The 27,949-nt window shown below is 34.7% G+C and overlaps 1 protein-coding gene across 3 annotated transcripts in view; it reads left to right on the top strand.

Moving 5' to 3' along the window:
* The window catches only part of LOC148283400 (HEAT repeat-containing protein 5B), a 155,265-nt gene that overhangs the window by 126,513 nt on the left and 803 nt on the right, over positions 1 to 27,949 (top strand). For all 3 annotated transcript variants that reach the window (XM_088223561.1, XM_088223562.1, XM_088223560.1), the window contains exons 9-35: positions 1,097 to 1,247; positions 1,640 to 1,828; positions 2,838 to 2,956; positions 3,044 to 3,177; positions 4,326 to 4,593; positions 6,017 to 6,195; positions 7,885 to 8,059; positions 9,471 to 9,752; positions 11,252 to 11,441; positions 11,753 to 11,922; positions 12,984 to 13,122; positions 13,515 to 13,694; positions 14,112 to 14,239; positions 14,329 to 14,437; positions 14,924 to 15,105; positions 15,958 to 16,082; positions 16,163 to 16,286; positions 16,880 to 17,177; positions 17,293 to 17,436; positions 18,331 to 18,444; positions 18,614 to 18,737; positions 20,073 to 20,224; positions 21,134 to 21,430; positions 22,164 to 22,382; positions 23,137 to 23,276; positions 24,355 to 24,553; positions 27,710 to 27,855. In XM_088223561.1, coding sequence (XP_088079687.1) covers positions 1,097 to 1,247; positions 1,640 to 1,828; positions 2,838 to 2,956; positions 3,044 to 3,177; positions 4,326 to 4,593; positions 6,017 to 6,195; positions 7,885 to 8,059; positions 9,471 to 9,752; positions 11,252 to 11,441; positions 11,753 to 11,922; positions 12,984 to 13,122; positions 13,515 to 13,694; positions 14,112 to 14,239; positions 14,329 to 14,437; positions 14,924 to 15,105; positions 15,958 to 16,082; positions 16,163 to 16,286; positions 16,880 to 17,177; positions 17,293 to 17,436; positions 18,331 to 18,444; positions 18,614 to 18,737; positions 20,073 to 20,224; positions 21,134 to 21,430; positions 22,164 to 22,382; positions 23,137 to 23,276; positions 24,355 to 24,553; positions 27,710 to 27,855 — 4,677 coding nt within the window. The remainder of the gene's footprint in view (positions 1 to 1,096; positions 1,248 to 1,639; positions 1,829 to 2,837; positions 2,957 to 3,043; positions 3,178 to 4,325; positions 4,594 to 6,016; positions 6,196 to 7,884; positions 8,060 to 9,470; positions 9,753 to 11,251; positions 11,442 to 11,752; positions 11,923 to 12,983; positions 13,123 to 13,514; positions 13,695 to 14,111; positions 14,240 to 14,328; positions 14,438 to 14,923; positions 15,106 to 15,957; positions 16,083 to 16,162; positions 16,287 to 16,879; positions 17,178 to 17,292; positions 17,437 to 18,330; positions 18,445 to 18,613; positions 18,738 to 20,072; positions 20,225 to 21,133; positions 21,431 to 22,163; positions 22,383 to 23,136; positions 23,277 to 24,354; positions 24,554 to 27,709; positions 27,856 to 27,949) is intronic.

Raw genomic sequence — 27,949 nt, 5'->3', positions numbered from 1 at the left:
TGAATAATCTGTGTAACGATTTTTTTAAAGTATTTTTATGTCATGTTATGGCGGCCTCCGTGGTGTAGTGGTCAAGACGCTTGACTCACACATGGAAGGTTCCGGGTTCGATTCCCGGTGAGAACACAAAAAATAAAATGTGATTTTTCTCAAGCCTGGGTGCTCTGTGATGTAATTCACCACTGTTATTAGGCCTTCTGACCTGTTGTGGTGCAAAAAAAAAAATGTAAAAAAATGTAAAAAATGTCATGTTATATTTAAAAAAATAAATAAGATACAATAAATAGGAAGAAAAAAAATATCTATTTTAATCTGAGTTTTTTTTTCAATTAAAAGAAATATTTGTGTTCTTATGATTTACCCAAATATATAGTTTTGAGGGCCATTTTCAATGAGTTGTAAATAACTCACTATTAGAAAATGGGAATCAAGTGGGGGTAGAGTGAGATTTGAACCACGGACCTTTGGTCCGTGAGTCTGAGACACTTGCCACAGTTCCACAACCCGAGTTCATTTTTGTATTTTTAGTATACTTTTTTACACATTTTTTTCTTACTGTATAGAAAAAAAAAAGTTCCAGTGTATATGACTTATTTTTTAAATATTATTTTATCATTAGTGATTTTACAGAAATAAAGTATATAGTTGTGTGTATATTAGTAAGAAAAAAACAACAGAAGCGCTGTCAAGTCGGAATATGAACTTTAAAAATGTTTCCAATAATTAAATTAAATATTGGTCAAGAACATTATCTCTAATAGAGAGTACTTCAAGGACTATTGGAGATTTTTTGAATAATAATTTATTAAATACATTTTAAAAATATTAGCTTGTGTACAAAATGGTAATGCAGCGCCATTTATTAATGGATGGAAAAAGTGGGTCCAATCACTTCTAGTTTATAAAACGCATATATATGGACCCTCTCCGATGTTTAAGTAAATTTATACCTATTTACTTCTATTCTGACTGCCTCATGTATAGTTAAGGTAAATGATATATATTAACTCCAACTCATTATAACTTCATAATAATTTTAGAATTATCTTGAATTAGATGTTTGTGCTACTTACTAACATTATTCTGATTTGTAAAGGTATTGGTGCACCCGTGTCACGCAGCCCGGCTTGGCGCCGCGTGGTGCCTACGGTGTATATGTGTCGCAGTTCCCACGCACATAACCATCCTCATTGATAGGTGTGTGGATGCTATAGAGAACATGAGGACAAGTCCTGAAGCTATTTCAGGTATGATATAAATGTTTAACTATCATCTGAACTCATTAGAACTAAAACATAACATTTTCCGTTATTCTATACAGTGCCTATATTCATGCAAAAACTACTGACTTTTAATTCTGTTGTAAAATATTTGTTTTAATGTGAAAAAATATTGTAACATTTCAAGTCTTTGAGTCGTATTTTTAATGACAATTTGCAACTAATCAAGAATATTTTCGTTTTTGTAAAAGAATTTCTTGACATTTCAATTCTTATTCTGAATTCTTCCTCTGTGTTAATATCCTTGTTGGTCCATGCACCCGTATGCATATTTAAAATGGTTTTCTTCATCAATTTGTTCGTCACGAACTGTCGGTTGAACGTATATTTAATTTCCATTAAAACATGTTTAATCTCAGGTTACAGCGCAGCATTGGCTGCAGTCCTCGGAGCTGTCCGTTTGTCCCCATTGGGTGTCCCCCACAACAGAGGTAAAGTGATCTTCAACACAGCGGAAGAGCTACTGAGATCTGCAAGCCAAAACAGCCGACTGTCTCTTAATCGGACGCACGCTGGCTGGCTTCTGATTGGAGCCATTATGACGTTAGGTATGCTTTTTGACTTAAACATAAAGTAATTTTTATTCAATCAATTTTTTGAATCTGTATTTGTTATTTAATGTTTTTTTATTTATGAATTTTGATATGATATATCGATCAAATTTGTTGGTTTATTTTTACTTGTTTCTTTATTGATTATCAATTGTTTTCTCCTAAGCTGGTATATTCTTGAATGGTAAATTTTTCATAACATTTTTAAAATAAATAATAGTTATTTCAAATATATTTTGCTGGAATATTAAAAAAAAAATTATTACGTCTACTTATAAATACATATAAATACAACATCAATATTGAAATACATGTAACAAAAATTACCATTCCACAAGTATACCATACAGAAAGCCAGAACGAATTTGGATGATTCAGCTTCAAAACGAGACCAGAAACAAAGGAAGTTTTAAAGAGATGAAAACATTATTTTACTAGTTTCTAAAAATACTTGCATTATAAAGGTATATTGTATTTTATTGTAAAGTATTACCCAATTTTTTTATTTTACTTACTGTAGAATGATTGATTATAATTCATTTTAGTCTGACGGTGCTCGTTAGGGGTATACTTAACATTCAAATTTCAAAAAAATTTAAATGGTTGCTAAGTATTTATCTTTTAAAATCTTTTGAAAATTTAAATCTAAATAAAGTAACTAACTTAAATGGCAGCACAACTCACCGATGGCAACTCGTAACGTCACAGGTGGAGTAATTTAAAAATTACAAAGCTTTGAAAAATCGTTGTGATGATAATACTATTTTTTTTACATAGTTTAATTAGTCTATTCTACAAATAAAAAAATATGAAAAAACCGAAACTTCTTCAATATAGAATTCTTAATGGTTTATTTGAGTAACATGATATTAATATCGCTATACCACCGTATTGTTAAAAAACTTATCTGTCAAAAAAAAAACACTAAACTACCCCGTTCTTCTTTCCTTAGTAATATTATTATGTATACGTGTAATTATTGTATCAAAATGTTTATTTTTCACAGGTGTACCTGTTGTTCGTGGTCTACTCCCTCGAATGTTGCTGTTATGGAGAAATAGCTTCCCAAGATCCAATAAAGAACTTGAATCTGAGAAAGCTCGTGGTGATTCATTCACTTGGCAGGTATAAAAACGTGTTATGCATATTACCTTTGTATTTATTTTTAATGCAATCATTCAAAGAATCTTTCTTGTGTTTTGTGAAATCTAGGTAACTTTAGAAGGTAGAGCTGGTGCTCTATCAGCTCTGCATAGTCTACTTCTTCACTGCCCAAGTTTAGCCACGGAGGATGTCACAAGACGTCTAACACAGCCTGTTGAAAGCGCTCTTGCTATGCTTACCAAGTAAGTCTAAACTTTTATTCTAGGTAAATCTTTACATTAGAAATATATATATCTATATTTTCACGGGGTCCCATGGTACTGTCTGTATTGAATGCCGCAGCGAGACTTATTTTTGGAATCTCTAAGTTCAGTCATATCAATCCACTACTTCGGGAATTACACTGGCTACATTTACCACAGAGGGTGGAATACAAACTCTGTTGGCTCATGTATAAGTCACTGCACAACTCTGCTCCAGAATATCTAAGGGAACTCTGCATTCCAGATTAATTAGCTGACAGACGTCTTACGCTTAGATCAGCTACATCAAGGTCGAAAGGAAAAGTCACAGGCCCTATGGCATGGAATGCTCTCCCAGCAGAGGTCCGAAACTGTGAGGGTGAAGTGATGTTTCGGAAGAAACTTAAAAACCCACTTGTTCTCTAAAGCATTTGAACAAATTCTTAGCATGTGGTGACAAAGTACATTATATTTCTTAAATTGAAAAGTTTAAATTAAATTAACATCTTTATATAATCACTTTGTAAAGCGCCCTTGAGGTATTATATTATGAAAATGGCGCTATATAAGTTACCCATAATTATTATTATTACTTTTGCAGATTCACTAATCAGAGGTCCTAGGTTCAAACCCATCTCTACTGCAGTTGTTGTTTCCCATTTTCTAGCAGTTATTTATCACTTTTAACTAATAATAAACTATGCTAATAAATCTCTCGGCAAATAAAACCTTCTTCCATATTTGAAAATGTTTTCCATCTCTATTGCAATATATTTAAGGTGTCTATTTTAAATGAATAGATGGTTTTGGCTTTTGTTATGTAACATTAAAGAGTCTGCCATTGTTGTTGCGTACCTAACTGAATACATTTTCTCAAAAATGTATGAACTACTGTCATTTATGCTCTGAAACCTTTGTCAATAGTATGTTTCTCTATCCGCCGTTATATCAAACTCATTTGCGGTGGCCTCCATAGTTTAATAGCTTAGACGGTTCCGGGTCGATTCCTGGTGAAAACAAGAATAAATGTTTTTTCAATATTTTCAATTCATACTAATGGGGGAGATTGCCGTTTCTGTTTCAACATGCCTCATATGAAATAGGAGTAATCTACTCGTATCTTAAGTATTTAATTCTGTTTCCCTCAGCATCCAGACCGTGCTGCGCCAGCATGGGCAGCGGCTAAAGGCTGCTGCCGCCCAGGTCCGCTTCCGGCTGTATGCCTGCCTCGCGCTGCTGCCGCCCGCGCCCGAGCCGTGTCACGCCGCGCTGTTGCGCGCGTTAGTGGCTGAGTTGGCACTAGCCGATAGCGCGGCCAACACGGCCACCTCCGGCTGGGGCGGCCGCAGCCAGGACGCGGCCGCGCTCGCCATACAGCGGACGCAGGACACCGATCACGCCGATGTGGAAGACCAGGTGACAATTTAAATTTACGAAAGATACTTGGCAATTATTAAATTAAAAAGATTTAAAAAAAATATATATTTGACATTTAAACCAAAAAGCAAGCACTCTACCGCGATTACAAATGCTATCTTCATTGGTACATATCAAGATAGTATAAAGTAAAATCGATATTTATGTACGAAAATGTATATAATTGTATCTTTGTTGGTAACCTGTGATAGAACATGTTTAGAAAAAAAATTGTGTACATATTCAATTTTTTATACAGAAAACTTAATTTTATTTCGTAGATAAAAATTTAAGATAAATATTAACTTCTCACTGTAATAGGAGCGCTGTTCATTTTTCTACATAGTCCCCTGATTTTGAAACACATTTTCCCAACAAATAGGTGAATTTGTGATTGCGTCATCGTAAAATGAAGTTGGTTGTGTCTGGTCAATTGCACACAAAATACTCTTCCACCCCCGCGTCATTGTTAAGCCTTTCTTTAAGGGGGCTGATGACTAGTGAGGCGACAAGTCGTGGCTGTAGAGAGGGTGTTCCATTGCTTTCCACCCAAGTTGCCCCTATTTTTCTTGTGTCAGAGCTCCTGTATAGGGATGAGTGTTGTTTAGAAGAAAAATCACTTCTTTCACCAATTTTTAATTTATAACTTACATTCAAATATAATTGTTAGATAATAGAGTTTTTATTCTACTTTTTGCTCTCCTGTAAAATCGGTTTTGTTAATTAACTCATTTTTGCCGTGTATTCTTCAATTCTCGATGGATTTGAATTCCATGTTCAAACTGAAACAGAATGCTCAACTTCAAAGTCACAGTCTCAGGCTGGAGAAAACCAGATTCAACCTAAACCTGCAGAAGCATTTCCTGATTAATAACGTTGTCTATGATTGGAATCAGCTATTACAAGGTATTTTGTAATAGCTGTAACTCAGTTTTTGTAAAAAATCACTTCCTTTGAGTTGAGATCTAAGCTGATTGGGAATGCCAGTAATCCAGATTAATTTTTTATCCAGTAGCAAATTTTAATTCCGTGTCCTGGTGGATGAAGAATGTAGTTCTGTGTAAAATAGAACCAGAACCTTGGACAAGCGTTCTGGGCTCGATGGCTATTCTCAGGTAAAAATCCCAAAAAAGGAAATTGAGTAAAGATTAGTCCGCCTTACAGCGTAGTGGTTTGCGCATATGCCAACTGATTCCTGGTAGGCCCAATGTGAGGTATTTATTTTGCAGGTGGTTTGCTGTAATATTTCACTGTCCCTGAACTGTCACCTGAAACGTAAGACTAATAGCTTAACCTTCATGCCGTGACCCATACACCACTGGGTGCAGACAGGAAAATAATTAACAAATTTAAAGAATTTATGAATATGTAAGTCATTAGGTTTTCTATTGAATTATTTTTAATTGTAATTAAATTTTGTTAGCTTTTGTCTTCCCTTTCGGCGAGTGGGTCCGGAGCCCTGGAGCACGACCCGTGCTGCCTTTACCAGCCACTCCCCGCAGGGCAGGACTGCCCGGGACCTCTACCCCTTGGTGTTGCTGTTATCGACATGTCCGTCATACTGTTTGGTCTCATCTTCCCGAGGGTTGCCAACAAACACAGGTCAGTTTACTTCAATATACAATATAATCAAAAGTCGATTTAAAATCTAATCATCGTTTTATGACAAAAAATTACTCAAATTGACACATATCGTAACTTTCTAATTTTTAAAAAATATTTCACTTCTGATTGGTTGATGGTTTGAATTAAATCTTATTTGACTAACATACTGGAACATTTTTTTTATTGGAAAGCAATATCTTTTACCATTTAATTACTTCAGTTTCACATAGACTATAGCCGTCTTTTCACTGCCAATGTCTTTCGGACTGACAGCTATAGCTATCATTTCCTAAATGAGAGACACCATTTTGACGGCCATAACCGGCATAACCTCATGGTTAGAATTTTTCATATAAACTTTTGTGCAATGACACTTTTCTACAAATATTAAATTGGCTGACTTATTGCTAAATCAATATCACTGATCAATTTTGTAGATATCAATAGAAATCTTTGGTTTAATTTTATTTTTCTTTTATGACTTAAGTGTTTTTGCCTTTAAGCAATATGTGCCATTCAACCAACCCAAAAAATGAAATTATTTAAACAGTAGTAAAAATGTCTATTTACTAAGTGAAAAAAAGTTTTTATTTTTTAACACATTTCTTATAATGATATCATTTCTCTGGAATGTTTACTGTCTGCCTAACTAGGTGAAACCTGTTTTAAGGCAGACATTTTTATTCATAAATAAATTATATCTTCCTCGTGGCCAAATGATCGATGCCATGCCAAAGGTTCCCGTTCGATTCTGGACATGAAGTATTTACGAAAAAGGTACTTTACACTAGAATAAATAAATTCAAACAAACTATATCTTGGCAACCCTGTTCATATAATGTATGTGTTATATATATTTTTTTAAATTATAGTATCGTTGCCAGTCTAACTAGGGTCAGTACCCCATACTAATACCAGCATATTAATAATGTTTTATCTTAGAGATAACCTATAAAGTCGCCCATATGGATAAAAATCATTATATTATTATTGACCACAAAGTTAGCAACAGATTACAGAAATACAATGGGTCGTAGGTATTTGGGTTGAGAATTTCAAGGCGCAAACCAAAACGTCGTACAATTCGGAACGCTTTTTTTCTATGCAATAGAGATCAAAGGCTTCTCTAGAGAATTATTACTCCGAGTGTATCATACATATCGGGGGTTAAGGGTCATAAGGGCGAAACTACAAAAACACAGTTTTGAGATAAATGATAAAACAGTTTTCAAAAAATAATACTGTCTTTTAAGGGTAACAAATAAAAAAAATAAAAAAAAGTCAATAGAGCATAAAATATTTTAGAGACAAAAAATATGAAACTACGCTTTCGTCTATATGACCCTAAATTGCGCTTACATTAGTAAATAACCAAATTGATGTAAAAGGCGTTTTATTCTTCTGACTTTAAACAAAACGCTTCATTTGTAGTTTCACACAAATTTATCTAGGTAACTACTTATCGAATGAGTTTCATCTTTTTGTCACTAACAGGATATTTTGTTTGTATATCAGATTAGTACTTAACATAAAACAGCATTTTTTGTAGTTTCGCCCTTATGACCCTAAGCCCCCGATATTATGTATGTAATACATATTATGTATGTTTGTTGATAGTATTTTTTGTTATATCAATGTGTCTCAATTGTTGATAATTTTTACATTACATATTGTGTATCTAAATAGGCTGCAAATGTTGGATCACTTTGCGGAGTGCATCAGGTTAGCTAAGTCCACCAGGCAAGAAGCCATCCAGACCAACGTGTTTGCTGCCCTACTGGGAGGGCTGAGGGGATTAGCCGAAGCTAAGGGCACCCTCGGGGGTGAAGATGTGAAGAAGAGTGCTAGTACTCTCATTATTGTAAGTGTTTTGTTTTAATTTTTGTAAATCACTTAGTATATTTTATATTTTCATTTTTTCATCCCACTTAGAAATATACTTAAAGTCCCGGACCTGAAACACCTATACCATGCACTGGCAAATTCTGTGTTGACTTACGGTCTAATTGGTTGGGGAGCTTGCACAAAAACCGCCCTTGAACCTGTAGCAATTGCACAGAAGTCTTTAATCTGAGTCATTTTTAAAAAAACATTTCGTTATCCAAGTGACTTGCTCTTCAAAGAATTCAGAGTACTGAATATTATTCAACAGTATATATTGAGAACGGTAGTGGCTACACACATAAAGAGAGACATTTACCCAAGCGTCAACCACAACCATAATACAAGATACTCTAATAGGGATCTGATACTAAGTGAAGGGGTCAACACTGTTCTGGCATCGAGACAACACTATAACGTAGGAAAAAAGGTCCATAACCTTTTGCCAGAATCGTGGAAAGACGGGAGTGTTGTCAAGTTACGGAAGGTGTTGACCTCGCTCTTTCATGGCATTGGTCATAGGGAGTCAGAAAAGTTGATGCATGCCACGGATTGGAGAACCTTACTGGATGTCAAAAATAAAATATAAGGAATAATTTTAAAAAAATATATTTATAGATGACAACCATGAAGTTTCGCATAAATAAATTGTCTGTTTTTTATGAATGTATGTATATGTATGCGCATGGGTGTATGTACGTGTGTGTGTATGTGCATGTGTATATATGTGTATATTTATATATATATGTGTGTATGTCTGTATGTATATGAATCAAAATGTGTATCCGAATAAGTGTATATTTTGTTTGTCTGTGCTCTATATTAATTTGTTAAGTATTATAATATATTAAAATGTAATTGCCTAGCTTGGAACGGGGTATGTACCCTTGTTAGCTGGGCAAAGTGAACATGGAATTGTATTTTAATAAAGAGTGTGAATAAATAAATAAATAAATACAGATATCAAGAAAATAAGATACAGAATGTTTGATGTTGCGTTTCTTATTGTTTAAATATTTTCTTCCTAATTTATTGTTTAACTTACACAACATGCATTATTTTTGTACGATATGAGGGCACTAGAATTTTAATAATATTATAACAGTTATATTGTCAGCCTCGTGGTGTAGTGGTCAGCGCGTACGCCTACCATGCAAGAGGTCTCGGGTTCGATTCCCGGTAGGGTCGGTGTAAATTCTTTGTTTTAATGGTGGTTTAACAATGCAATATTTCACTGTCTCTAGACTAGTACTTAAACCATAAAACTCATCACCTTACCTTCTTATAATTGATCAACAAGATACTCTGGATTTGGCGTTCCAATATAGTCTCCTATGCACAATCATGTGTGGGTAGTGGTATGACGATGATATATTTCGTGGTATTTCCAGAGTGGTCTGTCGAGCACGAGTGCACTGGTGCGTTGTCTGGCGGGCCAGTGCGCCGGGCGCCTGGCGCCCCTGCTGGGCCCCGAGGGGGCTGAGGCTCTGGCCGCGTCCACCGTGGGGCAGCTGCGGGCCGGACGCGCGGCTGGCCCCCGCGGGGGGCTGTGCATGGCGCTAGGGGCCCTGTACCGCGCGCGTGGAGGCATCATGGGCGGGGCGCAGCGCTGCGGGGGCGCCCTGCCCGTCCTACTAGCGCTGGCGCAGGATCAGGCCAGTTCACATGTGCAGGTTAGACAAATAATATTACTTTGTAAAATAATGGTTGGTATGTAGATACCTTATTGGGTCCAGTAGCTTAGTCACAATAGGCGGTACTGTCTGTGATAATTGAGGAGATAAAGTTTCTCACTTCAATTGTTTATAGTTTTATTAATTCCAATGGATCGTTAACTTTAATTTATCGATCGAGGATAATTATATTTTTTAATATTGCCACACATCAATAAAAGGAAACCTTGCAAAATGTATTGACTTTGACATTTGGTGTACAATATTCTCTGCTCTCATTGTCTGCGATTGACTTGCGGGATTGCAATTATATATTTATTTTATTTACAGTGTGTTGTCTACGTGCATTATTGCATTTAAATTGCTCGAACTTTATGAAACCATTGATTCGGTGGGGAGTTGGAATAATACTGTACAATACGATACGGTACTGCTAGCTAATATTTGAATATTGGCACCACACACATAATTTTTATTATTTACCACTAGGAGCGATAACAGCGCTCTATTACAACCGATAATAATGCGCCTGGTGGCGCATGTGTGGTAATATGCAGGACAATAACTAAGCAGTGTGTAGGAAAAATGCAGATAGAGAACAAAAACAAACTTCGCATCAAATAATGTTAATTAGGTTATTACTCGTGAATTTTATAAAATGAACGTTGTTTTTAAACAGCACTATATGATTCTCCACAATACTACACGCAAAGTCAGTTTAAAATTAAAATTCTATATGCCTGTATTATGTATAGGGTGTTTACATTAGTAGTACCTGTTTTTTTCAAAATGAAGAGAACAAGAGGACTCAACTATAAAAAAATACAACAAATTAGTCAATAGTGTATTCTCCTTCATTGTTTTACAAAAAAATTGTCAATAATTCATAGCATCTTCACCATACACTGTGCAAATATCGTAAGCAGCTATGGCAGCTTTATTCCCTTGATTGAATGCAAACAGAAGAGGTGTCGAAAATGCTCACTTTCATTTACTTGACATGGCAATAATACATGTAACGTTAAAGCAAACCATAAAATCTTGTAAAGCATTTTTTTTTCTTTTGAATGACGTATGTAACTTTTACCATTTTGTTTTACTTTTGATGCTCATTTTTAAATTTGGATAAAAATCGACACCACTTGTAATTTTAAGAAAGGAATAAACACTGCAAATTCATTTATAATTTTTTTAAATATTTGTAATGTTGGTTGAACCATACAATTTTCAAAAACAACTATAAGAACTTTTCTGTGATATCTACAAATTGTATATTGACAATATCTGCACTGAAATACAACTAAATTTCGGGTCAGAATCAGAGTATCAGCTCATCTACCTATGAATGTTGTTGTACTGCCTCTTTCATGGATATAAGGATTTAATTTTGGAAGATCTTTTCTTTTAGCGATAAACCCTCCAATCTATGAGATTATATAAAAGTTTTAATAATGATTAGCAATGACTAGTAATTATCATCCCAATGTTTTGCCTATTAGGTGTGGTCTCTTCATGCACTATCTCTGATTGCCGATGCCGGTGGTCCCATGTTCCGAGGATTTGTGGAGCCAACTCTAACTATGGCTCTGAACCTGCTCCTACTAGTACCACCTTCTCAAGAAGATGTTCATCGTTGCATTGGCAAACTACTCTCGGCTCTCATCACCACCATAGGACCAGAATTGCAAGGCGAGTGTCCATTTTGACTGTTTAAAATTAACCAAAATTTTCAAATTTAAGAGTTTGAATAAAACTAATTGTGTTGTAATATATTAAACTCTTATGTGGTAAAAATTACAAAGTGTTTCATTTTAATTAAATTCAAAAGTGCTCAGTTGAACATGCTTAGATATGTGTACCGTGGATTGCTTGTGCCCTCGGTACATATCGATTTACTTACCTCAAAAGATGAAGATACAGGGTCGATAGTGTTATTATGATGATATCACTTATTTTTTCACTATATTCTTTGTGATTTATTTCGTTTTTTGTAATTTCAGGAAACACGGCATCCATCTGCACAGCTCGCTCTATGTTCCTGTGTGCGTGTGCCATCATGCAAGAAGTGGGGGCTCCTTCAGTTCAGGCCGAAGCTATTGGCTGCCTACAGCAACTACACTTGTTTGCTCCCAGGCACCTGAACCTCTCCACACTTGTTCCAACATTATGTGTAAGTGCCATACTATTTTATATTTTCTGTAGGAACAATACGTTTTTTATTTATTAATTACAACTGTTCATAATATTATACTACATAAAAAAGTAACATAATCCCAACTCTATCAGACAAAAATCCCGGAGCTGATTTGGAATACAGCATAATGGAAAGTGGAAGCATACAAATTAAAAATACAAAAATAAATTAGAACATCAAAATAACGGCTTGATTTTATCTTTCTTTTAATTTTATTTATATTTTTTGCAAAACGTATTTGGTAAACATACCTTAAAGGTATTTTGCCACAACAAATCGGTTACTTAAAACAGGCATTTGCCTACAAAGGAACCGATTGCAACTTTAGACATAATAATTATTCTGGCTTGCCAAACCCTTTGTATATTGGACCTATTCCTAAAATAGTTTTCTAAATTAAGACAGTTCTTCAATATAAATGTATGCATAAAGAAATGAATAAAACAATTTCATGTCACCACTTGCACATCACCATTTTAGGATTATAACAGCAATGATTCACAGCAGTCTCCCGCAATGGTCTCTTCCACTAGACATAATCTCGTTTTGAATGTTACTTCCAAAGGCTTTCCTTTTGGAGACATTAAAAGGAAAATGAGGCCACAAAAAGAAAATTCCTTCTTTCAAAAGTTGCATGTGTTTAGGCATTAAGTGAATCAAAGTACGGAAAAGCCTTGCATAGTTGTCATTTTTCTAATCCTGAAACAATATATTAATAAGTTATTTCAAAGTAAATAGTATTTTAAATAATGTTGTAAAATTAATTTATCTATGTTAGACATTTAAAACTCTTCCATAAATTATCTGCCCTTATTTAGTTTAGGGCACTGATAGGACATTGATGCGGCATTAAATGTTGCTTATCCTACTTATTTATTTAGGTACATGAAAATGAGATGATCAGTCCTTTACCCGTACTTCAGGTACCAGTCGAAGCAAATAATAAAACATTTGTTGTGGTGAAAATACTACCTATTAAATCAATCTACATATATGTATGTGTTCATGTTTAATATATTATGTTATTTTTCTTTTAGAGAAATTTATCCAGCAAGCATTTGGTGTTGCGCCGTGCGGCGATATCCTGTCTCCGTCAATTATCACAACGAGAAGCTAAGGAAGTCTGTCAGCACGCTCTTAGCTTAGTTGGAGAACAGAGCGCCAATCAACTCCATAGTACGTAAATGAAACATAACTTTCATTTTTTTTCAAATATTTGTCATCATTTAGGTTTAATTGTTAATGTCCATTAGGTTTCCATACCATTAGATTGGTTTTTGACTGTGTCAAAATATAGTGTAGAGTTAATATTATAGGGTCTATTATAAGGAGCTCCGTCATATTATTTATAGAAAATTTCACGTTTACAAAATCCATCCCAAAATGGCTGTAATTATACAGTGAACTTTTGATCGCAAAACAATAAAATTTGGTTTCAAACTTCACGATTTTTTACTCTTTATTATAAAAAAAAGTGCTTGATGGGATAACTAGATCCATCCGTGGCAATAATATTTTGTTTTTGCTTTTGCTTGTATCAAAATATACAACCTTATGTCTTTTTCCAGGTACCACAATTGCTGAATCTGGCTTACCCGGAACATTGTTTGCCATGTTAGATACGGAAACTGACGGCACTGTTGTGCGCTACACACACGACACACTAACCTCCATGGTACAGGTACTCTCCTCTGCACAGTTGTCGCAGTGGCTCTCTCTATGCAAGGCTGTTCTCACAGTTCAGCAAGGTGAGATCTTGTTACTAAATTTACTTCATTTTTGCCACTGGATTCATAACGTTTCATCATCATCACCATTCCCTTTCCGCGCCCAATGATGCATAGGGCACTGCATTGGTACACCAATCGCAGCCTACCTTGATCATTTTTTGCACAACAACAGGCCAGGATTCCCTACAGTGGTAAATTACAGCCCAGAACACCCAGGCTTGACAAAAATCACATTTGATTTTTGTGCTCTCATCGGGAATCGAACCTGGAGCCTTCCATGCATGAGTTAAATCTCTTAACCACTACACCACGGAAACCGCCATTATCCTACTCATAATTATTATAATACAACAAATGTATCTGTGAGTAGGTGAAGATGTTTTTTTTTAATCTCGCATTAACTTCCAGTCTGAAGTACATAATTATTGGTTCCAGAAACTACAGAAGAAACTCCCCTGGGAGACATGGATGGTGATGCTGAAGATGATAATGATCAAGAAGAGTTCCACGCTGATCACCAGGTGGTTACTCATCCCCCTATACAACCAAGGTGGCCGACCAGAGTAAGCCTTTTCTTCTTATTAAAAAAATATGTATAACGTTTTTTTTTTAATTGTCTGGTAAATTATATTTCCTTTCCACTGTCCTGTAGGTATTTGCAATGGAGTGCGTTCAGAGAATAATGACCGCTTGTGAGTCTGCTGGAGAGGCTCACTTTGATCTTCTCCTTGCCAAGGAACAACAGTTGACCAGAAACAATGGTAAGTACAGTAATACTCCAAAATTATGTCCCCGCGATTTTTGTTTTCCCGCAATTTACTTATATTTTATGTAGTCCCATTGAATTTTGAATTTTTTATTGCATTTAAAACCCAGATTTACGTTTTTTTCTGCAATTAACATTGGAAAAATTTGCAATCGGCTCTGAAAACTAACAGCTCGAGAGTCTAAAGTTAGTTTCTATCATTATACCATCTTTTTTTTACTTATCAACCACTTACTTACCAATTTTTTTAATTGTAATTTTAAAGACAGTTTAATGTGTTTTGCGAACATTTATTGCCGCTATTTTCATTTTTTTTTTTCCTTTTTTTTTCTCTTTCTCCAATTTTATCTTTATGTTTTGTCCCAGACTGTACGAGTCCACCGTAAATATAATATAATACTGCCTTGATAAAATCTAGTATGTATTTGTGAACAAGGATTTGGACTTACATACATACTCAATAAACATATTATTTTTTCAGTTGACTATCTGGTGTTACACTTGGCTGACCTGATTCGCATGTCATTCATGGCTGCCACGAGTGAGTCTGACCCCCTCCGTCTCAGTGGACTCCGCTCGCTCTGTATCATCATAAACAGATACTGCAGAGTCCCGGAACCCGAGTTTCCGGGACATTTGCTGCTTGAACAATTCCAAGCCCAGGTATATGTTTGTAGTGTATTTAAAAAAATTACTTTTTTTTTGTAAGATAGTTGCAATAAATGTCTGTGAATAATGTACTGTTTGCTTAATTACTGCTTAATTAGATGTTTTTTTCTTTTCTTATGCAGCATTAAATTTATTCACATAATTATCCCAATGATAGGTGTTTTACAATTGATTTCTTCTTCAATACAGAAATACTGAGATAATTTTTCTGTTTCGCATCTAATCCTATCAACCATTTCTTTTTTACAAATTTATTTTGATTCATCACATATGAGGTTTGATAAAGCAATACATGGAATTTTGTGTATATTTAAACAAATTTTTGCTTATTCCTTATTCCATTCCATACTATTCATCACCAATTCACTTATGCCAGCATTTTTTCTAATCTTCAAAACGTTTCTGAAAAGCGCTTTTTGATATGGTCTTCAGTTCCGTCAGCGATTCGGTCATTATCTCATCATTTCATTTGTTGTTCAAAACACAAAACTTAATACAAATCATTTGCCCTGTCATTTTTTCTCTGAAATAATCTTAAAAATTCGCTGATCACACCAGAACGCATCTTACTAGTTTGTCTTTCAAAAACCATACGAATTAAATGTTTCTCCATAAACTATGCTTTCTGTTCTTCTGAAGACTGGGGTTTAGTGCCATATAAGCTTCTGACATCACTGCTACCTGTGCAGATCTATTGTGATGACACTTTCTGTTTAATTCAATATTGTTTACCAAATCATAATTCCAGCAGTGGACAATTTATTTATTTGTTTGATATAACAAATTTTTCAGTTAAATCAAAAATATAAATATGCACACAACGTATTGATATAATTAAAAACATAGGTTGGTGCCGCTTTGAGGCCAGCATTTTCTCCCGACACTCCCTCTCACGTCACTTCAGCTGCCTGTGAGGTCTGTTCAACGTGGATTGGCTCCGGAGTAGCTCGGGATCTCAACGATCTTCGACGGTAATCTATCACTTTTAATTTTAAAATATTTTTTAGAATATTTAAAGAAGGAATTTTATGTCAAATGTTTTTTTTTTCAGAGTTCATCAATTATTAGTATCCAGCTTGCACAAGTTAAATACTAAGTTGAACAATTCCGCGCAACTGTACAATGAGAGTCTCGCAACTTTGGAGAAATTGGCAATCTTGAAGGCGTGGGCAGAGGTATTCAATAATTAAATTAATTTTTAATACATATATAATATCGAAAACCCTTTGTACAACTGCAACTCTCAACTTAAAAAGAGTTCAGGGGAAGTTTTTACGCTATATACAGTTCAAAAAGGATAAACCCGTGCATGAAATTTTCTTCCATACTTATGAGTAGGGTTACCATTTCTCTCCACCTGAAGGACAATTGCTAACCTCACTCTAATGCACAAGATGGTCTGTGCTCTAATAAATTGCCCAAAATTAATGTCCCTGTTAAACTTCCGTGTTCCTACAAGGACCACCAAACTCCAACGCATGTTCCAGTGCACATTCAATAACCCTCTCCTCTGGTGGGCATGCACTGGACTGCAAATAGTTATGCTATTTATGTAAATCTTTGACACAATTTTATGTTATATGTACTGGCAAAAACTCTTCTATAAAATCTTAATGAATGCGGTATGACAGCAATAACTATATCAATTATTCCCTTAGAATATTTACAGCTGCTGCAAGATGGTTGATGAAAATTCACATTTTATTTCAGCATCACACATCTCTAAACATCAGAACTGTTAAATTAATTTAAAATACTTTTATTTTAGGTCTATATTGTTGCAATGATCAGTAACGGAAGTGCTCCGGGTAGTAACATCAAACAGCTGGAAGATCTCCCCACTGGCACCAATGATAACCAGGTAGAAATCTCAAGAAGTGAAAGTAATGTGGACTCTCCCACTCAAGAAGATATCACAATGGTGAAAGGATTACAAAATGATGATTTCGGAAATTTCGAGTTCAAGGGAGAAAGTTTATTAAAGTTGGTGGAACCAGAATTGGAAAATCTTGCACAAAACTGGTATGCAGCATTGAGAGATCACGCTCTACTAAGTCTTCCGCCAGGTAAGTTGTTTTTCCTTGTTTTAATCCCGCTTTTAACACAACCATAAAAGTTTTGATAGTACCCATATAATTTTTAAAATATATCTACTTAAACTTTTTATTTTAAAATTTTCAGAATATGGGTCTCAATTACCTCATGACGGAGGAGCCTTCTACACAGCTGACACGGTAGAAGGTGCTCGGGGACATTACCATGATGTATGGCCGGCACTTCTACATGCTACGGCTCTACACTTCAACAAACTTACTAGAGAAAATGGTAAATATTTCATCATTTAGAGAGAGTAATCACTCTAAATATATCAACCCATTAAGATATAAAGAGTGGTCCGACCATAACGCACGATGTTAATTGTAAATTATGGATGCATCGGCTTTTCAACAATCAAAAACAAGTGTACGTCAATAAGCCAAGAACAATTCAAGAGCATAAGGATGAGATAATTTGGCACATTAACGACATTGAACCTCAATTATACCTCAGCGTCATTGAAAATATGGACCATCGGATAGAAGTATGCCACCGAAGCCGTGGCGACCATTTGGCCAATATTTTGTTTCACACATAATTGTCATAGATTTTTCTATCATAATAAAAAAAAAAAAGATAATTATCTGTAAACTTTTTGTTTTATTTACAATTAACATTGTGCATTATGGTTGGATCACCCTTTAGTAGATAAGAGAAATAGAACTATTTACCACTGTCAAAAGTCAAAAGGCCGCATATTTTGACCATATATTCCGTGGGGAAAAATATGCCCTTTTACAGCTCCCAGTAGAAGGGAAGATAGAGGGTAAATGGGGTATGGGACGTAAAAGAGCATCATGGCTCAGAAATATTCGGCAGTGGTTTGGAATACCAGATGCAAAGATATTCATCAGATTGGCCCAGTATCGAGTGGAGTTTTAAGAGATGGTCGCCAACCTCCTAAAGGAGCGACATGAGAAGAAGAAGATATAGCGGGTGTGCAATGTACTTACAACTACTGCAGATACTTAGATAATTATTTCGGCAGAAACCCATTCATAATTTTTCTTATTATTATGTAGCTTGAGTCATTATTTATCCCTTTCTCTCTTCCCCACTTTATGCAAACTAACAAAAAGTCAGCAAATGATAGTTCCTATTACCCATTTCTTTTTCTTACAGATTCAATAAAAGAAACAGCAGCAATTGAACCTGATAACACTGTTCAAACTAAGACTGATAATAATAATCCTGAATCTCTGGATGCTGATGATGAGAAGTTCCATCTTTTGTTTGGTTTGTTTAATATTTTACTTTTAAATCATATACTACTTAATTTCATGTAATTAAACAGGGTTCGCAATTAAATGGTATCACAATGATGCATGCTATCCTGAACTATTGTTGACTATTGTCATCACCCGCAAAATATAATATCATTATATGTTCGCTGTTTATTTCTCAGGCATCTGCATGGAAGCTTTGTGTACATCGCGTGATGCTTCTCATCAGAATGCTGTTACATGTCTTCTGTCACTGACTACCTTATTGGACACAGCTAGCAACAGAGCTCGTCTATTAAAAGACAGGTGTGTGAATTATGATTGTTTAAATACCATAATTGTATCTTATTCAATGATTTTTTTGTATTTCTATATATTTATACATTTATTTTTATGCCTTCAATCTCAGAGTAATAATGCGAGAAGCTATAGAGTAGCTCAAACGTAAGAAAACCATTCTATGACTATTGGGTATTAAGTTAGCTACAGTTCGCAGCAAAACAAATGGCCGAATGGATATTAATTTACATTGTAAATACTTTTAAATATGTATGTACCTGTAGGAAACATTATTATTGCAGGGTTATTCCAATTGAAATAAATTTCTATAATTCGCCTATATTTATTTTATAAAACTGAAAATACATGTGTGTGTTTATTTTTTTATTTATTTATTCATTTTATTCACAATATACTTAACTTATGTTACATTTATTGAGACATAAATCCCAACTCCATGGAACTAAAGTCCTTTGTTGAGTTTGTTTGTTTGTCCGTCACATCTCCGAAACGGCGAGTCGTAGCGGCCTGAAATTTGGACACGTCATTTTAGATGCGATTTCAGGGTTAGCATTGCTATTTTCGAGTAAAATTTGAATCGACCTCTATTCGATAAAAACTCAAACTTTATATGGATGCCTAGTGCGGCCTCAATATATTGCCCGTAATCAACTGTCATTATCAACAGTAAACATTCTATAATTCACAAATTTATCTCTTAAATTGAGAAAAAATTGTATCTGAAGTAAATACGTTGATATAAGGAAAGTTTTTAAGCAACATAGTACATGTTTCGGGACAATAAATGCCAAAAAACAATGTAAATCATGGGAAAATATTTGAAATTAATTTACCTGTGAAAACTGTCTCCTTTAACACCTTTGACGCGCCTACTGCTGCAATCAAACATACTGCAATTCACCATAGTTGATTTTTTTGTATTATAACGTAAATATCCAAGTTATTTACAAACATAGCCAAGCACAGCTACAAAAGCATTTGATTGAACCGTTATGTTTATGTTGTCAAAAAAAAACAAAATGTCCACCAATTTATTGCTAAGCAACAAACCAACATCGCTTGCGTTCTATGAAACAAAGTGAAAGGGCTTCTCTATAGGTTCACGCAGTATTACTCTGAGCCTTCAATAGAAAAAAATTTTATCCTCAAAATTGACTGACAACAAATAGATTATTTTGAAAAATTGATTTATTTCTAGCCATTTGTACTTGTTTTTTTACCATGAAATACTTTCATGGCATATGTACATGTCAATTTGTCAATAGCTTATAAGCCTTGTAACTGTCAAAAAAATAATTTAATTTGTATGCCTTCAATTGTGTTGTTTTTTCATTCTCTTAGGTCTCTAGCTATAGAATTGTGCCATGTGTTGCATCGTATCGGACTAACTCAGGAAGGTGCTCAAGCTCTTCTCTTGGCCGCTGAAGTACTTCAGTTAACCACCACAGCCGCTAAAGAAGACTTGGATCGTAGAATGAAGAAAAAAATCAAAGGTTAGATTGATTTATCTACCTTGTGTTGAAATCTTATTTTAAATATTCGGTATCTTATTAGCAATATCATTAAATTTACAATATATTATGTACTTTTTTTTTTTTTTACATATGATAATACACATACATAATTTATTTAAACATCTCACTAGGATAACCAGTTCTAAAGAGGATTGTACAGTGTTATGTTTTTTTCCATTTCAATTTAATCCTTTTCTAAACCTTCAAAGTTATGAATACACATACATTTGAGGCATCGAGAGCCAGAGGAACTTAAGCGACATTTAAACAGTTTTCGTTAAAATGGCGTCATTTATGACTTTTGGTTTTTATATACAATGAGTAAGACCACGGTGTTACGATTTTTTCTTCACATAAATGAAAAGGAAATAAATTATATAAACTGACCGCTCATACAAATTTGTCGGTTATGTTTCTTTGACATATTTTTTATGTGAAACTTTAATTTAGCCTTACAGATTGTTTTTGTTTATTTACTTTCCAGCTTTAATACTGGAGCTCGAATAGTGTAGCTTAGAATATGAGATTTTTTTCATCAAACTGAAATCTCGGATTAAATTGAAGTCAAATTGCACCAATTCAGGACACTTTTTTTTGTTACGTTTTTTTATTAGCATTTTTTTAATAATTCAGAATAAACTTTTTGTGAAACTATAGCAAAAACAATAAACAATCATTTTATAAAGATTTAAAACCTACTGCAAATAGTAACCCAGTAATAAGGCAATAAATGTGAAAAAAAAACTTTGAAATCCTTTCCTGTAAAATTAAAAAATGAGCTGTTGTGATTTTGTTGCACCGAGGTGCAAAATGTCACTTAAGATCCTGACTCTCAGCACCTCGTATGTGATATGTAAAAATATTTAATTTGATCAATTTCCTTTCCAGAGCTGTTACCTTCGGACGCCGACTGCGACAACCCGCCAGCGTCTGCGCTGGAGGCGGTGCAGCTGCTGGGTGAGGGGGGCCCCACGGGGGAGCTGCCCCCAGGAAGGTCGCTGCTATTCTCCGCGCTGGAGGTGTGCCTGTGCCTGCTGGTGCGCCAGCTGCCCGGGCTGAGTCCCGGCCGCTCCCCGGCGCCCGCAGCGCCTGGCAAACCGCGCGGGCTCGCACAGCATGGGCCCCGCCTGCTGGCTAGGGTGCTGGAGTGCATGACGCACCTCACTAGGCTGGGAAGCCCCCAAGGTACAAAGCTCAATCACACAGCTTGTAACAATAAGAAATAAATTATAAATATCCGCTTAATGGCCATAACCCCAATTCTCCAACTTTTTTCCACAAGTGTTTTTCCTTTCTTCTTAATTCTTCTTTACTTCCTTTCCTTCTTTCTGTTTACAATGAGGAAATTCTGTTTTTTTTTTTATGTTTTGTTTTTTAATCGACTGTTAAACTAAGCCACATTTTTAAAATATAAATATTGTTGACACTAATAATATTTTGCATTCTCAATAGAATGTAATTGTGTAATTCCAGGAGCTGCAATACTGGAAAAAACAAACTATCACCCCCAGCGCCGGATCTAACACCCTGTCACTTACTGAAAAGGGGCAGGAATATACGGAGCATATTATCCTCCCCTACTTTGTAGCAAGTGTCTGGTTCTTGCCAACTGACCCTATGATCCAGCTCTGATCGCCCTGTGCCTTGGAAACAGTTATAAATTGGTCTACTTGACATTCCGTTTTGAAGGCTTGTAATCAAATAAAATAATACATGCAACGTTAAAGCAAAGGAAAACCTATTAGAGCAGATTTTTTTTTCGAATGACGTAGATGAATGTATTTACCATTTTGTTTTACTTTTAGTGCTCATGTTTCATTTTGGAAAAAATGCATCATGACACGCATGCAGCATTTTGTAAATTTTAATAAGGTCCTCTTGCTCTTCTTCGTTCAAGTGAGTGTAACTATAATTCCAGGAGCTGTCGCTGTCCTCCCCACCATCCTGTACCTGAGCACGGGGGTGGTGCGCGAGACTGGGCAGCAGGGGCGACTGCAAGCGGGGCCTGTGGAGGCCAGTGTGGGCCTGCTGAGGGCCATGGGGCGGGAGAAGCACGCGACCTACCCTGACACCCAGGCCCAATGGGGCTCCCTCATGCAGAGTGTACTCGCCAAAATCATCGACCTTTCGAAGAATGGTAATCTTTTTTTCTCAATCACTTTTATCACTTTGATATCCCAAGTGATGAAAACAGTATAATACCAAAAAATGTGCGTAATCGAGTACACTTATTGTCTGGTTACCATTTTTTTAAAGAAATTTTTAAAATTAAAAGTTAGTTACAATAAACATTAAAGAAATTTATTTTTTCAATATTCTGGATTGATTTTTATACCAAGAAAGTTATCCACAAAAATGTTCGTTAACAACGGGCTTTATTCTTTATTTTAGTATATGTTTTTTGCTGCATAAAACATATCCTCCTTGTAAAATAGGAGCTCAGTGTATTTTTATTCGAAGTTTTACCCTTTATGCAATTCTAATTATCAAATAAAGTTTATGAAAGAAATGCTTCCGTAGATTGGTGAAAAAGATTACTGTTTAATGAGAAATAAAATGTTTTTTATAAACTGGGCGCTTAACCTGTAAAACTCCACGTTATTTATAAAATAAATAAAACATAGTTTATCAGCAAAGTGATAAAATATAAAAGTAGATAGTTTTTATTTCATAAACAATTAAAAATACAATAGTAATTATGTATATATAGGCACAAGAGTTGTGAAAAAAAAATTTGGTTAGTATCAAAATAGAAAAATCTACACATACATAATTACATACATCTTAATGCAAAATAATTATTAGTATCAAATTCTTGCAGTATGGTATTTGTGCATAATGTTATGGCATTTCCTAAACATCCATGATTGATTTAGTCTTTTTAATTTCAGACGAAGAAGATGTCAAATTAGATGTAACAGTGACGATGCAAGCCATGAGTGCCATTCTTCCTTATGCTCCTCCGACACAAATGCTCCACTTCCCCTGCATCAATCACTTCCGAGCCTGTCTACAAAGCTCTGATCCAAAGGTTACATTCCCAAATTTTGTAGCATAAGACATTAACAAAATATTTACTGATATGTCTTTTTGTACAATTTTATTTTTACATTGCAAAATGGCAGTTTCTTCCAATCAAATAAATTATGTTATTTTTTTAGTATTAATACGTTTGTGAAAAAACATTTAGATGCAATGGAACTACCAATATGTGCATATAAATTAATACATTTGTCACTAGTCTTCAGTAGGAAAGAGGAAACAAAATATTTATGTATTATTTGACCGGGTTGTGGCCCTGTGGCTAGTGTCGCGGACTCACAGATCAGGGGTCCGAAGTTCGAACCCCGCTCTACCACAACTTGATTCCCATTTTCTAATAATTAATTATTTACAACTCGTTTAAAATGTCCCTAAAAATTATAGTATTTGGGAAAATTATAAGAATGCAAATATTTGTTTTTTTTCAATAAATAAAAAAATCTTAAATTTTTTGAATATTTTTTATTGTTGTTCTTTTTTATTAATTTATTTCTTATTATTAGTTTTTTCTCTCTTTATCCAGATAATTTACATTTAATTTAACTACTTACTATTGGTATTGTATTAATTGTTATGTTTTGATATGATAATACATTATGTATATTATTCATGGCATCCTGAAAATTTTATAATTATTTATTTAATTTTATTAGTGAGTAAATAAATTTTCATTTTTATCATTCACTGCGTAAAATATATAAAGACCTTTTTACAATTTATGTTTAATTTGTTTTTATATTCTGTATGTTTGTATGCCAAAATCTTTGTTATTTTTCTAAAACAATAAAAGTAACATGATGATACTAAATTATTAGCATTTGATGGTTCGTTTCAACCTATATATTTGTTTTTGAGACAGAAAGATAACTCAATATGGTATATTTTTGCCATGGGTGTTACTTACACATCTAGAAGGATTCACTTACCTCATATATGGTGGTTCAAAAATAGACAGAATGATGAATGTTACACATTGTAAATGTGTAGCCCTACATATTCCCTTACGAATTTTTTTATTTTTTATTGCAATATCAATGAAGATATTAATTATTTTGTATTGCACGCAGGTTGTCCTGCGATGCTCCCAACTTGTGTGCGGGCTGTGGTCACTGGGCCCCAGCTGGGCTCGCTCCCTGGCGCCCCCCCTACTGCGAGCGCTGCGCTCCGCCCCCCGCATAGAGAACCCCACGCCCCTCCATACGCGCTCTACACAGGCCATGCTGACGGCCGCCGAAGCCCTACTGCCCATCACCCCTGACAACAGCCGTAAGCTTTTCATGTTCACCATCATTTCCCAATCCATACTTCCTGGGTATGAAAATTCTGAATAGATATGTAAATCGCGGCTTGTATCGATCATTATTTACATGGAGGCGAGGTATTTGATTTTACACTTTGAGTGCCACTCCAGATAGTATGAAAATTTAATTCTAGAAGTACAAGTCTAAATTTGTCCTTTTTTTAGTTGAGGCGATCAGCACAGAAGTGATGTAACTCGCAAACATGTGAAACTGAGATAATCATATTCAAAGTTTAGCCATGTACGTAGCCCTGTGTGTAAACTGGTAATGGTGTGAGCGGAGCCATATATTAAGAGGATATGCGGTACCAGACAATTTTGATGAATTTAATTAAAAGAATAATCCGCTAAGCCTCTATTTTGAGGCTTGTCAGCAGATGGGATAAAAGGGATATGGAAGGAGGTAATGAAAAATACACCACAATACCCAGACCAATTGAGAAAATAATCTTTGATTTTTTTCTTGCAACTGGCGGGAATCGAACCCGCGACGCCAGTTTCTCGGTTGGCCGTCTAACCAACTGCGCCACCGCGCCTGAAAGTATTTAAGCATTGTTTTTCTGTCACTCTCTCGCAAACGCCTCCTCAATACTGTGTGAAAAAGACAACTGCACGTTTGACTGTTTATGCCTAACTTAAATTGACGTTTTGTTGTCCCGTTTTTTGCACTCCAAAACTGAACAATTTTTTTTTCTTTTTTGAGAAAAAGTATCAGAATAAAATTTTTTCTTTCAGTACCTTTTTGTTTTCCAAAACTATTTACCCTATTTGTATACTGTATGTCCGAAGACAGCTGATAAAACTGGGCGCTTTTATGGGTTTTTGGATAGTCTTAGCTCCCATAAGAAACAATTTATCAAAAAACCAAAATGATAGAAACACGCATATAGTTAATTTCTATAGTGTGTAAAAAAACACTGCACTAATGCCATAATACATTGAGAAAATGCGGTAACGCGTTTGTATGAAGAAAAGTCAGACTGCATTTCCCTTTAATGAATGGGAAAAAGTTGGTCCAATCACTTCTAGTTTATAAATCGCATGGTTATAGACCCTTTCCAATGATTGAGTCAGTTTACACCTATTTGTGTGTCATGTCACTTGTGCTGACCGCCTCAGTCATGAATGTTGTTTAACCACATTTTTTTTTCTCTTAGGAGAACACTCACGTTTTTCTGCCATTTTTTTTCCAGCGAGATATACCACAAACTTCAGTACTTTGAAATCAATTGAGTAAAATATTGTGATGTGACTGTGATTATGACTCTACAGTGTTCTTTTCATATTTCAATAGTCAAATGAGAAATAACACAAAAAATACTGGACATTTTACATTAAGTTTTGAGCATCAATAAATTTTTAACAGTTCGTTTTTGCTCTCCAGCAAAATTACCGATTCAGACATACCACAGTGTACTTCTGGGGTGTGATATATTAAGGTTAAGATTATAATTTCTCTTATCAAACCTGAGACCTCATGCATACTAGGCAAACACTCTAACCATTAGACCATGAGGCGGACAGAATTAATATTAAATTAAAATAACAAGTTAATATTCTATTCGGTTCACATGTAGTGAAATCCTACTGTGTAGTGAAATTTCATTGATTATTCTCATTGAAAAATTGGCTATTCTGGCTGGGGAGGATTTGATTGTAGCAAAGATAGTCATTGGTAATATGTTCCTACCTACCCATTCTAGAATTCGGTTCAAATTATCTACAAAATTTAGAAAATGAACAACTCTAGTATTTATTTTTAATTTTTAATTTTTAAACTGTCATAATGAATTTATTTTTCAAACCCCTTTCTATATTATAATTAATTTAATTTGACACTAGCGATTTTAACAACTTATTCAATGTTTGTCTAAAATATTTACAGGTGTCTGTAACAGGGCACCTACTTTAAAAAATATGATACAGCTACCTAAAGTATAAAGTCTTTGTAAATAAATATTTATATTTATTTTTAGAGTGCGCTTCTCTGTAAAAAAATATTTATAGTTCTTTTCTGCGGTTATATTTTTAGCACCTTAGTTTTCCATTATTAAGTTGAATCCACATTAAAATTAAATCAATAAAACTGCAAAGATTAACAATTTACTGACATTTTAATTTTTTAGTTTACTTGTGTTGGTATGTTTTATTTGCCATGTTTTGGTAGTAATATGTGTGTCTAGATATTTTTCTTTTTGTTTCTGCAACCCACCCATAGGAGATTCCATGAGAGGCAAGTATCCATTATTAACATTTTTTAGTTTGTCTTTATTTTAACCCGTTAATCATAAACCCGTTTTTACATTTATTAGCAAATTTTATTATGTAGATTTTGGTCAGGAAGAACAAAAAAGATTGATGAGTACCATCATAATGGTACTCATCAACCTTTTTTATCATAATGGTACTCATTAACCTTTTTTAACATATTAGATGTAATACCCTCGTACATAATGCGCCTACGTCAATAAAGTAATTTGATACATAGATATATGGATAAAAAAATACCTAAAAGAATGTGTTACGTACAGTGCAGGTTTGAATAGTGCAACTCAAGTTTCATAAGCTTTGTTTACACTATGTCAACTTGAAGTGTAAAAGCATCGCAATTTAATAAAATGAATCGTACATAATTATTCTTCTTTTTAATGCAGGCCTTGTCGTTATCCACAATGGTAACACGCATTTGAAAGGTCCTTTTTTGTATGATTTCTTCAAGTTTTAGCTTTCATTTGTTTATAACATGGTCTATACTGCCCCAGGTATGGCAAGATGCCCGTAAGATCAGGGATAGTAATCTACGAAGTCAAAAAGTTTGAAAGTTGTTAAGGTCTTCTATGTATCAAGATGTGTTTTACCCTTTTTACTGATTAGTCATTTTATGTAACTACCTACCAGGCGGAAGCGGAGTCTATAATTAGACGAATGCCTGTATTCAGAGATAAATCTACGCTAACAAAAGTACATTATGGACAGGAGAATGACTTGAAGTTGAGGAAATAGAATGTACTTTGGTCAGTTTGACGTTTGTCTTTGAATACACACTGAAACAAAATAATCATGTCATTTTCCTTGCTTTAGTAATTTACACTTTCACTTTATGCGAATTATCCATATTTCAGGAGTCCAGATGTTGTGCCTAATAGTGCCAATTCTCATATCGTACCTCAAGGAACCAGAGCAACTTGTCACTTCCACTCAACATTGCAGGACCTTACACGATTACAGCTTACAGTGGCTTATGAAAATAGGGCCAAAATATCAACAGGTGTGTATCTTATAGCACTAGTATTGGTAGTGGAATTTTTAGACACTTTCTAATTTAAGCTAACGGTATAATCTATGGAAAAATATTGGAAAAA

This window comes from Micrasema longulum, unplaced genomic scaffold (assembly GCF_059751315.1).
Source record: "Micrasema longulum isolate JH-2025_06_02 unplaced genomic scaffold, ASM5975131v1 h1tg000242l, whole genome shotgun sequence".
NCBI lineage: Eukaryota > Metazoa > Arthropoda > Insecta > Trichoptera > Brachycentridae > Micrasema > Micrasema longulum.
Note: the sequence above shows the minus strand (reverse complement) of the source record. Positions and strands in the feature narration are given on the sequence as shown.